The sequence below is a fragment of the Macaca nemestrina genome, chromosome 14, assembly GCF_043159975.1.
Source record: "Macaca nemestrina isolate mMacNem1 chromosome 14, mMacNem.hap1, whole genome shotgun sequence".
Classification (NCBI taxonomy): domain Eukaryota; kingdom Metazoa; phylum Chordata; class Mammalia; order Primates; family Cercopithecidae; genus Macaca; species Macaca nemestrina.
Window position 1 is genome coordinate 110,664,759 of NC_092138.1, and position 13,538 is coordinate 110,678,296.

Consider the following 13,538-nt stretch of genomic DNA (forward strand, 5'->3'; position numbering starts at 1 on the left):
AGCTACTCAGAAGGCTGAGGTGAGAGGATCCTTGAGCCTGGAAGGTTGTGGTTGCAGTGAGCCTAGGTAGCGCCACTGTATTCTCTAGCAGGGGTGATAGAGTAAGACCCTGTCTCAAAAAAAAAAAAAAAAAAAAGAAGGCGGGGCATGGTGGCTCACGCCTGTAATCCCAGCACTTTGGGAGGCCAAGGCGGGTGGATCACGAGGTCAAGAGATCAAGACCATCCTGGCTAACATGGTGAAACACCATCTCTACTAAAAATATAAAAAATTAGCCGGGCATGGTGGCGGGCGCCTGCAGTCCCAGCTACTCGGGAGGCTGAGGCAACCTCTGTCTCCTGGGTTCAAGGGATTCTCCTGCCTCAGCCTCCTTAGTAGTTGGGATTATAGGCACCTGCCACCCCGCCCGGCTACTTTTTGTCTTTTTAGTAAAGACGGGGTTTCACCATGTTTGTCAGGATGGTCTCAAACTCCTGACCTTGTGATCTGCCCACCTCTGCCTCCCAAAGTACTGGAATTACAGGCGTGGGCCACCGCGCCAGTCCTGAGGATAGAGTACTTTGATAGCCAGCTTTCTCCTGAAGCCAGGAGGGTGGAAGCTTAGGGATGTGGGTTGGGGATATTCCATCCAAACCATCCCAGGACAAATGGACACTGATCCGAAGAAAGGGGAAACATTTTCTGTGCAGAGTAAAACAAATAAGCAGCCAGAAAAACATAGAAAAACCCAAAAAATCACCCAAAGTAGCAAACATCAATTTGTTAAAGAAAACAATTAGAACAAAGTCAGTGTCATCCATGAAAAGCACACTGGCTCTGACCTAAATTTTTTTTTTTGCTGTTGTTATTGGTGGTTGTTCATAAGTTGGGATGTGGTCTTTGTCTAGAAGAGATAACACCAATTAAAAACTTATTAAAGCTTACCATATTAAAAACTTAATTATTTTTCCATTTTCTACTCATATAGGGCAAAGATGAGTCCCAGCACACAGAATCTATGGTACTTCAATCCTCACGGGGGATCAAAGTGGAAGGCTGCATCCGAATGTACGAACTGGCACACAGAATGAAAGGAGCAGTAAGTGAACCCGTGAAGGAAGGCAGGCTTGATCCTGCGAGCCACATTTAGCTGCAGTTCCTCAGGGCATAGGAATGTGCACTGTATGCTACTCACCCTTCCCACCTACTGTTTAGTTCGGGGGGTAGTGTAATGTAGAGGTCAGGAGTGAGTGCTCTGAAGTCAAGTCTGCTTTCAGATCCTGGTTGTTTTATTTTATATGTGACTTTGGGAAAATTATTTAGCCTTTTCTGGCTTCCATTTACTTCTCCAAAATTTGGAAATGGTCTGGGGTTGTTAGATAAGCTTATACTGAGAAGATGGGACTTTAGCTTTTTTTTTCTTTTTTTTGACATGGAATTTTTGCTCTTGTTGCCCAGGCTAGACTCCAGTGGTACAATCTTGGCTCACTGCAACCTCTGCCTCCCAGGTTCAGGCTATTCTCCTGACTCAGCCTCCCAAGTAGCTAGGATTACAGGCTTGCGCCACCACACCCAACCACTTTATTTTGTATTTACTAGAAACGGGGTTTCACTATGTTGGTCAGGCTGATCTCAAACTTCTGACCTCAGGTGATCCACCCGCCTCAGCCTCCCAAAGTGCTGGGATTACAGGCATGAGCCACTGTGCCCAGTCAGGACCTTAGCCTCTTGAAAAAATAGCAGCACTATTTTAATTAATTTATTTGATTATGTTTTTGTTTCTGTTTTTGGTTTTTTTTTTTTTGAGACGGAGTCTTGCTCTGTCGCTCAGGCTGGAGTGCAGCAGCGCAATCTCAGCTCGCTGCAAGCTCCGCCTCCCAGGTTCATGCCATTCTCCTGCCTCGGCCTCCTGAGTAGCTGGGACTACGGGCTCCCACTACCACGCCCAGCTAATTTTTTGTATTTTTAGTAGAGACGGGGTTTCACCATGTTAGCCAGGATGGTCTCGATCTCCTGACCTCTGTGATCCACCTGCTTTGGTTTCCCAAAGTGCTGGTATTACAGGTGAGAGCCACCATGCCCAGCCTGTTTTTTGTTTTTGTTTTTTTGAGACAGCGTCTCGCTCTTGTCGACCCGGGTTGGAGTGCAGTGGTGTGATCTCGACTCACTACCACCTCCACCTCCTGGGTTCCAGCAATTCTGCCTGAGCTTCCCAAGTAGCTGAGATTATAGGCGTCCACCACCACGCCTGGCTAATTTTTGTATTTTTTAGTAGAGATGGGGTTTCACCATGTTGGCCAGGATGATCTCGAACGCTTGACCTCAGGTGATCCACCCACCTTGGCCTCCCAAAGTGTTGGGATTACAGGCATAAGCCACTGCGCCCAGCCTGTATTATTTTTTTTAATTAGGAAAGCAATACATGATTTTGTAAAAATGTTTCAGAGTACAGGAATTTAGAAAATGAAAGTCTTGGCCAGGCGCGGTGGCTCATGCCCGTAATCCCAGCACTTTGGGAGGGTGAGGCAGGTGGATCACCTGAGATCAGGAGTTCGAGACTGGCCTGGCCAACGTGGCGAAACCCCATCTCTACTAAAAATACAAAAATTAGCCAGACACGGTGGTGCATGCCTATAATCCCAGCTACTCGGGAGGCTGAGGCAGGAAAATTGCTTGAACCCGAGAGGCAGAGGTGGCAATGAGCCAAAATTGTGCCACTGCACTCCAGCCTGGGCAACAGAGCAATAGTTTATCTCAAAAAAAAAAGAAAAAGAAAATGAAAGTCTTCTAGCATCTTGCTCATTGGTCATTGAGTCAATAAATATTTGCTGAGCACCTATGTGCTAGATGCTGTTCTAGGTCTAGATAAAGCAGTAAACATTGTAGACATAGAGCTTATATTGTGGCGGAGAGAGACAGAAGTAAACAGAGAAATAGGTAAAATATTTGGGGCTGGGCGTGGTGGCTCACGCCTGTAATCCCAGCACTTTGGGAGGCCGAGGAGGGCAGATCATGAGGTCAGGAGATCGAGACCATCCTGGCTAACATGGTGAAACCCCATCTCTATTAAAAATACAAAACAGTAGCCTGGCGTGGTGGCAGGCCCCTGTAGTCCCAGCTACTCGGGAGGCTGAGGAAGGAGAATGGCGTGAACCCTGGAGGTGGAGCTTGCAGTGAGCCGAGATCAGGCCACTGCACTCCAACCTGGGTGACAGAGCAAGACTCCATCTCAAAGAAAAAAAAAAATTTGGAATGTTGTTGTTATCTGGGTGAAAGATGGTGGTTGCTTGGAGTAGGGTGGTAGCAATGGAGATGGTGAGAAATGACTAATTCTGCATATCAGAGATATGCAGATATCAAAGATTTATTTCCTGCATTTTTGGAAATTTTCCCCCTTGATTAGTTCACCTCTCCATTGCCTAAATTAATCCTCTATATGTCTGATTCTTACTTTCATTTTCCTTTTGTCTTTTTGTTTTGTTTTCTAGAAGATTTCTGTATTTTATCCTCCACCTGTTAATTGAAAAAATACATATGTATTTATGATGTCTAATTTTCATGAGTTTTTTTGCATTCTCCACTTGTTCCTTTTTCAGAGCATCTTATTCTCATTTCTTATACTGAGAGCTCTTTTTCAGATTCACTTGTGTTCCTTGATATACATGTTCTTCTGGATTCATTGTTTTTTATTTGTTCATCTTGATCCCTTTTAGGATATAGAGATTCCTCAATTATCTAAAGATCCTTATTGCTAGTAATCAGATCAGAGATTCAAGGGGGAATAATCAGAAACAAGATTATTAAGTTTTAGGACTTCCTAAGTGCCAGCATATTGTTTTGGATTACTAGCTGCCATACTAACAGATTAGCTATTTCTGGACAGTTTATTCATTTTCTTTTTTTTTTTTTTTTTTTTTTTTTTGAGACGGAGTCTCGCTCTATCGCCCAGGCTGGAGTGCAGTGGCGCGATCTCGGCTCACTGCAAGCTCTGCCTCCCGGGTTCACGCCATTCTCCTGCCTCAGCCTCCCGAGTAGCTGGGACTACAGGCGCCGCCACCTCGCCCAGCTAATTTTTTTTTTGTATTTTTAGTAGAGACGGGGTTTCATTGTGTTAGCCAGGATGGTCTTGATCTCCTGACCTCGTGATCCGCCCGTCTTGGCCTCCCAAAGTGCTGGGATTACAGGTTTGAGCCACCGCGCCCGGCCAGTTTATTCATTTTCTTTTGAAGAAGAACGCTCCATTTTTTTTTTGGCTAGCAGTATTCATTACCTTGTGGCTTAAAACAATAACTGGCATTCATTACTGTCTTTTGTGTTTCTGGGGGATGTCTGGGCTCAGGTCGTTTTCATTTGGGATTTATTGTGGTTTCAATGGCTGAAGCTAGAGTCATCTCAAAGACTTCATCATTTACCAGTCTGGTAGTTGAGGTTAGCTGTTGGCTGGAACTCCTACCCTCTCCATCGGGCCTGGGCTCCCTCATTGCATGGTGGTTAGGTTCCAAGAGCAAGCATCCTAAGAGATACTGGCAAAGCTGCAAAGCCTTTTTAACCGAATCTCAGAAGTCATGTAACCTAATGTTTTTTTTTTTTTTTGAGATGGTGTCTCGCTCTGTCGCCAGGCTGGAGCGCAGTGGCACAATCTCAGCTCACTGCAACCTCTGCCTCCTGGGTTCTAGTGATTCTCCTGCCTCAGCCTCCTGAGTAGCTGGGACTACAGGCATGCGCCATCATGCCCAGCTAATTTTTGTATTTTTAGTAGAGACAAGGTTTCACCGTGTTGGCCAGGATGATCTTGATCTCTTGACCTCATGATCCTCCTGCCTCGGCCTCCCAAAGTGCTGGTATTACAGGTGTGAGCCACTGTGCCTGGCCTATTTTTTTTTTCCACATTCTATTAGTCAGGGTAACCTGCTCAGGTTGAAGTAGAGGGGATGTGAGGATTGTCAGACAATTTGCAGATCTGTTTTAAAATCATTATAGCACAGGCCGGGCGCGGTGGCTCACACCTGTAATCCCAGCACTTTGGGAGGCCGAGGCAGGCAGATCACTTGAGGTCAGGAGTTTGAGACCAGCCTGGCCAACACGATAAAACCCTGTCTGTACTAAAAATACAAAAATTAGCCAGGCATAGTGGTGCATGCCTGTAACTACTCGGGGAGGCTGAGGCCGGAGAATTGCTTGAACCTGGGAGGCGGAGATTGCAGTGAGCCGAAATCGTACCACTGTACTCCATCCAGCCTGGGTGACACAGTTGAGACTCCGTCTCCAAAAAATGAAAAATAAAAATAAAATAGCTGGGCACGGTGGCTTGCACGTGTAATCCCAGCACTTAGTGAGGCCGAGGTGGGTAGATCACGAGGTCAGGAGTTCGAGACCAGCCTGGCCAACAGAGTGAAACCCCGTCTCTACTAAAAATACAAAAATTAGCCAGGCATGGTGGCAGGCACCTGTAGTCCCAGCTACTCGGGAGGCTAAGGGAGGAGAATTGGTGGAACCCAGGAGGTGGAGGTTGTAGTGAGCCGAGATTGCACCACTACACTCTAGCCTGGGCGACAGAGTGAGACTCCAAAAAAAAAAAGAGAAAAAAAAGCTGGGCACCTGTGGCTCACGCCTGTAATCCAAGCACTTTGGGAGGCTGAGGCAGGAGGATCAAGAGATTGAGACCATTCTGGCCAACATTGTGAAACCCTGTCTCTACTAAAAATACAAAAATTAGCTGGGCGTGGTGGCACATGTGTGTAGTCTCAGCTACTTGGGAGGCTGAGGCAGGAGAATCACTTGAACCTGGGAGGCAGAGGTTGCAGTGAACCGAGATCGTGCCAGTGCACTCCAGCCTGGGCGACAGTGCGAGACTCTATCTCCAAAACAAAACAAACAAAGCTATATATATATGTGTATATATATATATATATAAATCAAATCGTAATAGCACAAATGCCTGGCTTTTGGCTGTTTTGATCTAATCACTAGCGGAAGAGAGCAGGAGTTGACTGTTTTGTCTACAAACATTCAGCCAGTAGCTCTGTTTTCAGCCCCATGAGGCCCACCTGTATGAGTCATGGCATTTCCCAGTCTTGAGACACTGAAGTTCGGCTGGTAGATTGGCTTTCTGCTCCCGTGAGGCATTGCCTGCTTACGTACGTACGTACGTGCGTGTGTTGGGGGGTGTGTGTGTGTGTGTGTGTGTGTGTGTGTGTGTCTGTCCATCCTTGGGTTTTCTCAGCTCTGCTCTATCATTTATTGCTTTTCCACTATTTTTTTTTTTTTAAAGACAGGATCTCGCTCCATTGCCCAGGCTGGAATACAGTGGTGCAATCACTGCTCCCTGCAGCCTTGACTTCCTGGGCTCAGGCATTCCTCCCACCTCAGCTCTCCCTACTTTCTAAATAACTGGGACTGCAGGTGTGCACCACCAGACCCAGATAATTTTAAAATTTTTAGTAGAGACGGGGTCTCTCTGTTGCCCAGGCTGGTCTCGAACTGCTGGGCTCAAGTGATCCTCCCGCTTTGGCCTCTTCAAGTGCTGGGATTACAGATCTCAGCCAGTGCACCTGGCCACTTCTCTGCTGTTTTCCAGAAGTATGTAGAACGTTTTTCCCTACTGGTGACCTCTCTCATGCTCTATGTGGTGTTATGTCTTTTTTTCTTTCCAATTCTCACTTTAACAGAGTCCCAGAGGGGAGAATATATATGCTTGTTTTCAATTTGCCTTCTTTCACTGGAAGCTTTAAAATAAGTTTTAAGACTGGGTACAGTGGCTCATGCCTATAATCCCAGCAGTTTGGGAGGCCAAGATGGGAGGATAGCTTGAGGTCGGGAGCTCTAGACCATCCTGGGCAATATAGTGAGACCCTGACTCTATAAAATATTTAAAATTAATCCTGTGTGGTAGTAGGCACCTTTAGTCCCAGCTACTCAGGTGGCTGAGTTGGGATGATCCCTTGAGCTCAGGAGTTTAAGGCTGCTGTGAGCTATAATTGTGCCACTGCACTCCAGCCTGCATGACAGGGTGAGACCGTGTCTCAAAAATAAACAAAATATAATTATGTTTTAAAATAAAATAACATAATGTCTTAACAATAGATTTTGACATATCTCCATGCCAGCTGGCATCTTGTCATCTTTAAGGGCTGCGTAGTATTCTGCAGTATGACTGTACTATAATATGTGTCATCATTCCCCAGTTAAGTGGTTTTAAATTTATTGCTGTTATCAACAGGGTTCCAGTGAGCATTCTTGTACATATATCTTTGCACACACATACAGGCATTTCCTCAGGATAAATTCCTGAAATGGAAAAGTGTCAAAGGATATAGACACTTCAAATTTTGATAGTTGAAGGAGCTCCAGAGAGCAGGTGTTAAACCTTTTTGGCCAGGCGCGGTGTCTCACGCCTGTAATCTCAGCACTTAGGAGGCCGAGGCAGGCGGATCGCAAGGTCAGGAGATTGAGACCATCCTGGCCAACATGGTGAAACCCTGTCTCTACTAAAAATACAAAAATTAGCTGGGCGTGGTGGCAGGCACCTGTAGTCCCAGCTACTTGGGGAGCTGAGACAGGAGAATCGCTTGAACCCGTGAGTCTGAGGTTGCAGTGAGCCGAGATCATGCCACTGTACTCCAGCCTGGTGATAGAGAGAGACTCCATCTCAAAAAAAAAACAACCTTTTCAGGAGGGCCTGAGGCAATGGCAGGAGGAGCAGGAGAGGAAGGTGCGAGCCCTCTCGGAGATGGCATCTGAACAACTGAAGCGGTTTGATGAATGGAAGGAACTGAAGCAGCATAAGGAATACCAGGACTTGCGGGAAGTAATGGAGAAGAGGTGAGTCTCCCTGAATTATGCCTGGGAATGTTGATGTGTTCAACTGGAACTCTTTCCCAAAAGGAATTCCAAGAGGAAAGAATTGAACAACTTCTGAGTCCTTAAATATCAAGGTAAAATAGGCAGAGATGTTTATAACCTGGAAAGAAGACCAAACTTGGAAAGACAACCAAAGTAACACAGAGGGAGGCTTTTAGGAGAGGTAAAACAATTTTACAGGCATGGTAGAACACAACTGTAGTCTCAGTTACTAGGGAGGCTGAGGCAGGAGGATTGCTTGAGTCCAGGAGTGTGGTGAGTCCAGCCTGGGCAACATAACGAGACCACATCTCTGAGAAAAAGGGAAGGGAGGGCAGGGAGAGGGAGAGAAAAGGAAGAGAGAGAGAAAAGAGAAAGAGAATAAAGAAAGAAAAGAAAGAAAAACAATTTTAGGAAGTATCCCTGACTATTCCTCCCTGCCATTTTTCATGCAGCTCCAGAGAAGCCTTGGGACACCAAGAGAAGCTAAAAGCTGAGCACCGTCACAGAGCAAAGGTCAGAGCCTGGCAGAATTGGTGTGGGTATTTTGGTGTCTGTCTGTAACCTGCCTGGAGAGCCAGGTTTTGGCAGATGGCAACCGTGGAGGATCTGGCCATATTATGCCTGTGTGTGGCTAATCTTGGGATGTCCTCTTCCTGCTCTGAGCCCATCTGTGAAAATATGTAGCCCACATAGAATTTGAGGATTGTGGAAAGAAGAAACCCAGGAGCCCCTCAGAGAAAAGTCACGCAGCCCTTTTCTACAGATTCTCAACCTGAAGCTGCGGGAGGCGGAGCAGCAGCGCGTGAAGCAAGCGGAACTGGAGCGGCTTCGGAAGGAAGAAGGCCAGGTCCGCCTGCGGGCCCTCTATGCTCTGCAGGAGGAGATGCTGCAGCTCAGCCAGCAGCTGGATGCTTCTGAGCAGCACAAAGGCCTGCTTAAGGTCGACCTGGCTGCCTTCCAGACCCGAGGCAACCAGCTGTGCAGCCTCATCTCAGGGATCATCCGGGCCTCTTCAGAGGTGAGGGTGGCTTCAGAGTGACTCTTTGCTGTCTTTGAAATGGAAGACTTTAAAAGCAAAATTACTTTCTGACTTAAAAAGTAATATCTGGGGCCGGGCGCGGTGGCTCAAGCCTGTAATCCCAGCACTTTGGGAGGCCGAGGCGGGCGGATCATGAGGTCAGGAGATCGAGACTATCCTGGCTAACATGGTGAAACCCCGTCTCTACTAAAAAATACAAAAAACTGGCCGGGCGAGGTGGCGGGCGCCTGTAGTCCCAGCTACTTGGGAGGCTGAGGCAGGAGAATGGCGTAAACCCGGGAGGCGGAGCTTGCAGTGAGCTGAGATCCCGCCACTGCACTCCAGCCCGGGCGACAGAACAAGACTCTGTCTCAAAAAAAAAAAAAAGTAATATCTGCAGCTGGGAGTGGTGGCTCATACCTGTAATCCCAGCACTTTGGGAGGCCAAGGCTGGCAGATCACAAGGTCAGGAGATCGAGACTATCCTGGATAACACAGTGTGAAACCCTGTCTCTACTAAAAAATACAAAAAATTAGCTGGGCGTGGTGGCGGATGCCTGTAATCCCAGCCACTGGGGAGGCTGAGGCAGGAGAATGGTGTGAACCCGGGAGGCGGAATTTGCAGTGAGCCAAGATAGTGCCACTACACTCCAGCAACAGAGCGAGACTCCGTCTCAAAAAAAAAAAGGAATATCTGCTATCTGCTTAATGGGGGAAATACCAAACATTACTTAATGGGGGAAATACCAAACATCTCCATATCTCTTTACCTAGACGTAACCACTGTTAACATTTTATTTTGTTTTTTTTGTTTATTTCTTTATTTTTATACCTGCTTATTCTGGAATCTCTCTCTTTTTTTTTTTTTTTTTGCAGCAGGGTCCCCCTTTGTCACCCAGGCTGGAGTGCAGTGACACAGTCTCAGCTCATGCAACCTCTGCCTCCCGGGCTGAAGTGATCCTTCCACCTCAGCCTCCTGAGTAGCTGGGACTACAGGCGCATACCACCATGTCCTGCTAATTTTTGTATTCTTTTGTAGAGACAGGGTTTTGCCGTGTTGCCCAGGCTGGTCTCGAACTCCTGGGCTCAAGTGATCCCCCTACCTCGGCCTCCCAAACTGCTGAGACTACAGGTGTGAGCCACCATGCCAAACTTTTTTGGTTTTGTTTTTTTTTTAAGTTAGAAACAGGGATCTCACTATGTTTCCCAGGCTGGTCTTGAACTCTTGGGCTCAAGTGATCCTCCCACCTTAGCCTCCCAAAATATTGGGATTACAGGTGTGAGCCACTATACCTGCCCTGTTTCTTTGCTTTGCTTTTTTTTTTTTTTTTTTTTGAGACAGGGTCTCACATTCTTGCCCAGGCTGGAGTGCAGTGGTATGATCATGGCTCACTTCAACCTCTGCCTCCCAGGTTCAAGTGATTCTCAGATCACTTGAGGCTAGGAGTTCGAGACCAGTAGGTTTCAGCCAACATGGTGAAACTCTAAAAATAGAAAAAGTAGCTGGGTAGCTGGGTGTGGTGATGCACACCTGTAATCCCAGCTACTTGGGAAGCTGAGGCATGAGCAACACTTGAACCTGGGAGGCAAAGGTTGCAGTGACCAAGATCCTGCCACTGCACTCCAACCTGGGCAACAGAAATTGTCTCAAAAAATAATTATAATAAAACAGTATTATTTTTGTCTAACATATTGTCACAAACTTTTAAAAAAAATTATGCTGGCCCTTGTTGCTGAGAATACAGAAAAAATTATACTTAGAAACTGTGGATATGGTAGTAAGTTGGAATTATTAATACCTTTAAGAGAACAGGGAAAGCAGTATCAACTTGTTGAATGTGGATACTCCATTGGTGCAACAATTTCAATTGTAGGAAATTTATTGACTTGTGTGAGGTATGATTTACCTGGGGAATGACCACTAAGCACCATCTCCGTCACTCTGACAGAGTGGCTGTCCTACAGCAGAGAGCCAAGCTGAGGCTGAGCGAGCTCTGCAGGAAATGCGGGACCTCCTTATGAACTTGGGGCAGGAGATCACCAGAGCCTGCGAAGACAAAAGGAGGCAGGATGAAGAGGAGGCCCAGGTAAAGCTGCAAGAGGCACAGATGCAGCAGGGACCAGAAGCCCACAAAGAGCCCCCAGCTACCAGCCAGGGCCCAGGAGGGAAACAGAATGAAGGTGGGTTTTGGTATGGATATGGTCCTTTAACTCATTGTAAGTCTCAAATCTGAAGAGAAACAAGAGCATGTGTTGAATGTTGTGTTAAACTGTAGGACAGTTAACCAGAATTTTACGTACTGTATTTCATTCAGTTGTGGTTGATCTGGAGTCTGATTTAAGATTCCAACACTTTCATTAGGACTTGAAATTCTGTATAACTCTAGCAGATAACATTATTTCAATTATTGCTGCTGCTGAGTATTTTAAATAAATGCTCGCAGATATGTGTTTGTGTAATACGTATAAGGGGTCAGGAGTTTGAGACCAGCCTGGCCAACATGACGAAACTCCATCTCTACCAAATATACAAAAATTAGCTGGGCATGGTGGCGCGCACCTATAGTCCCAGCTACTCGGGAGACGGAGGCAGGAGAATTGCTTGACCCAGGAGACGGAGGTTGCGGCGAGCTGAGATCGTGCCACTGTACTCCAACCTGGTGATAGAGTGAGACTCCATCTCAAAAAAAGAAAAAGAATCAGTGTACCATAGTGTTTGAGAGTGCTGACTCTGGAGCCAGATCAGTGGGAGTCTAGTTTTTGTTTTTTTGTTTCTTTTGCGGTGGGGATGGAGATTCGCTCTTGTTGCCCAGGCTGGATTGTAGTGACGTAATCTCGGCTCTCTGCAACCTCTGCCTCCCGGATTCAAGCAATTCTCCTGCCTCAGCCTCCCAAGTAGCTGGGATTACCGGTGCCTGCCACTGTACCCGGCTAATTTTTGTAGTTTTAGTAAAGATGGGATTTCACCATGTTGGCCAGGCTGGTCTCGAACTCCTGACCTCATGATCCACTCGCCTTGGCCTCCTCAAGTGCTAGGATTACAGGCATGAGCCACCGCACCCGGCTTGGGAGTCTAGTTTTTCTTTTTTGGTGTTTTTGTTTTTGTTTTTTTTGAGATGAGGTTTTGCTCTTGTTGCCCAGGCTAGAGTGCAATGGCACGATCTCAGCTCACTGCAACCTCTACCTCCCAGGTTCAAGCAATTCTCCTGCCTCAGCCTCCCGAGTAGCTGAGATTACAGGCATGTGCCACCACGCCCGGCTAATTTTTTTGTATTTTTAGTAGAGACGGGGTTTTTCCATGTTGGTCAGGCTGGTCTTGAACTCCAGACCTCAGGTGATCCGCCAGCATTGGCCTCCCAAAATGCTGGGATTATAGGCGTGAGCCACTGCGCCTGGCGTTTTGTTTGTTGGTTTGTTTGTTTGTTTGAGATAGGGGTCTCACTCTGTCACCCAGGCTAGAGGAGTGCAGTGGTGTGATTACGGCTCACTGTAGCCTCACCCTCCCAGGCTCAAGTGATCCTCCCCACTCAGCCTCCCAAGTAGCTGGGACTACAGGCATGTGCCATCCTGCCTGGCTAATTTGTGTATTTTTTGTAGAGATGGGATTTCACCATGTTGCACAAGCTGGTCTCAAGCTCCTGGGCCTGTCTTGGCCTCCTGGAGTACTGGAATTACAGGTGTGGGTCACCACGCCCAGCCTTAATTTTTCTACTTAGTAGTAATGCGACCATGGCAAATCACTTAACTTTTTGTGCCTGTTTCTTTTTCTATAAACTGGAGATAATAATAGTATCTATTTCATAGTTATTGTGACAGTTAAAGCAGTTAGTGCATACATAAAGTGATTATAACAGTGCCTGCCTCATATTACGTGTTCAGTAAGTACTAGCTATCACTAAAACCTCTCTTTTATTTCTCAGACCTCCAGGTGAAGGTACAAGACATTACAATGCAGTGGTACCAGCAGCTGCAGGATGCTTCCATGCAGTGTGTGTTGACCTTTGAGGGCCTGACTAACAGCAAGGACAGTCAGGTAGGGGAGAGGTATATGGCAGTAATTTTGTGGGCTTGATGGTTCTCAGAGAATGAGCACTTCGTGTCCCAAAGGAATGTAGCTGGCATATCACTTTACCTGATTCTAAGTGACATCTACTCAGCTCTTCAGAACACTGTCTGCCTTCTCACTGTTCTCTTCTGGCAGGCCAAAAAGATAAAGATGGACCTCCAGAAGGCTGCTACCATCCCAGTGAGCCAAATCTCTACCATTGCAGGTTGGTCAGAGGGGTTAAGAACATGACCTTTCACTTCATTGTATTATTTTTCAGACTCCAAATCTATTTATCTGTAAGATTCCTATAAAAGTATATTCAAACAAATGTTTACAGTTGGATTGGGTACATATAAGTTACATACATCTTGTTTCTCTGGTTTCCTCTTTAACACATAGAAGGTAGTCATGGCCGGGTGCGGTGGCTCACGCCTGTAATCCCAGGAGTTTGGGAGGCTGGGGCGGGCGGATCACGAGGTCTGGAGTTGGAGACCAGCTTGACCAACATAGCGAAACCCCATCTCTACTAAAAATACAAATATTAGCCGGGTATAGTGGCTCTCACCTATAATCCCAGTTACTCAGGAGGCTGAGGCAGGAGAATCGCTTGAACCCAGGAGGCAGAGGTTGCAGTGAGCCAAGATCATGCCA

At 46.6% G+C, this 13,538-nt stretch overlaps 1 protein-coding gene across 3 annotated transcripts in view; it reads left to right on the forward strand.

Moving 5' to 3' along the window:
- LOC105463985 (GLE1 RNA export mediator) overlaps positions 1-13,538 on the forward strand; it is a 38,192-nt gene that overhangs the window by 10,596 nt on the left and 14,058 nt on the right. For all 3 annotated transcript variants that reach the window (XM_071078423.1, XM_071078425.1, XM_071078424.1), the window contains 7 exons: positions 968-1,078; positions 7,652-7,800; positions 8,274-8,334; positions 8,585-8,839; positions 10,789-11,020; positions 12,760-12,872; positions 13,041-13,110. In XM_071078423.1, coding sequence (XP_070934524.1) covers positions 968-1,078; positions 7,652-7,800; positions 8,274-8,334; positions 8,585-8,839; positions 10,789-11,020; positions 12,760-12,872; positions 13,041-13,110 — 991 coding nt within the window. The remainder of the gene's footprint in view (positions 1-967; positions 1,079-7,651; positions 7,801-8,273; positions 8,335-8,584; positions 8,840-10,788; positions 11,021-12,759; positions 12,873-13,040; positions 13,111-13,538) is intronic.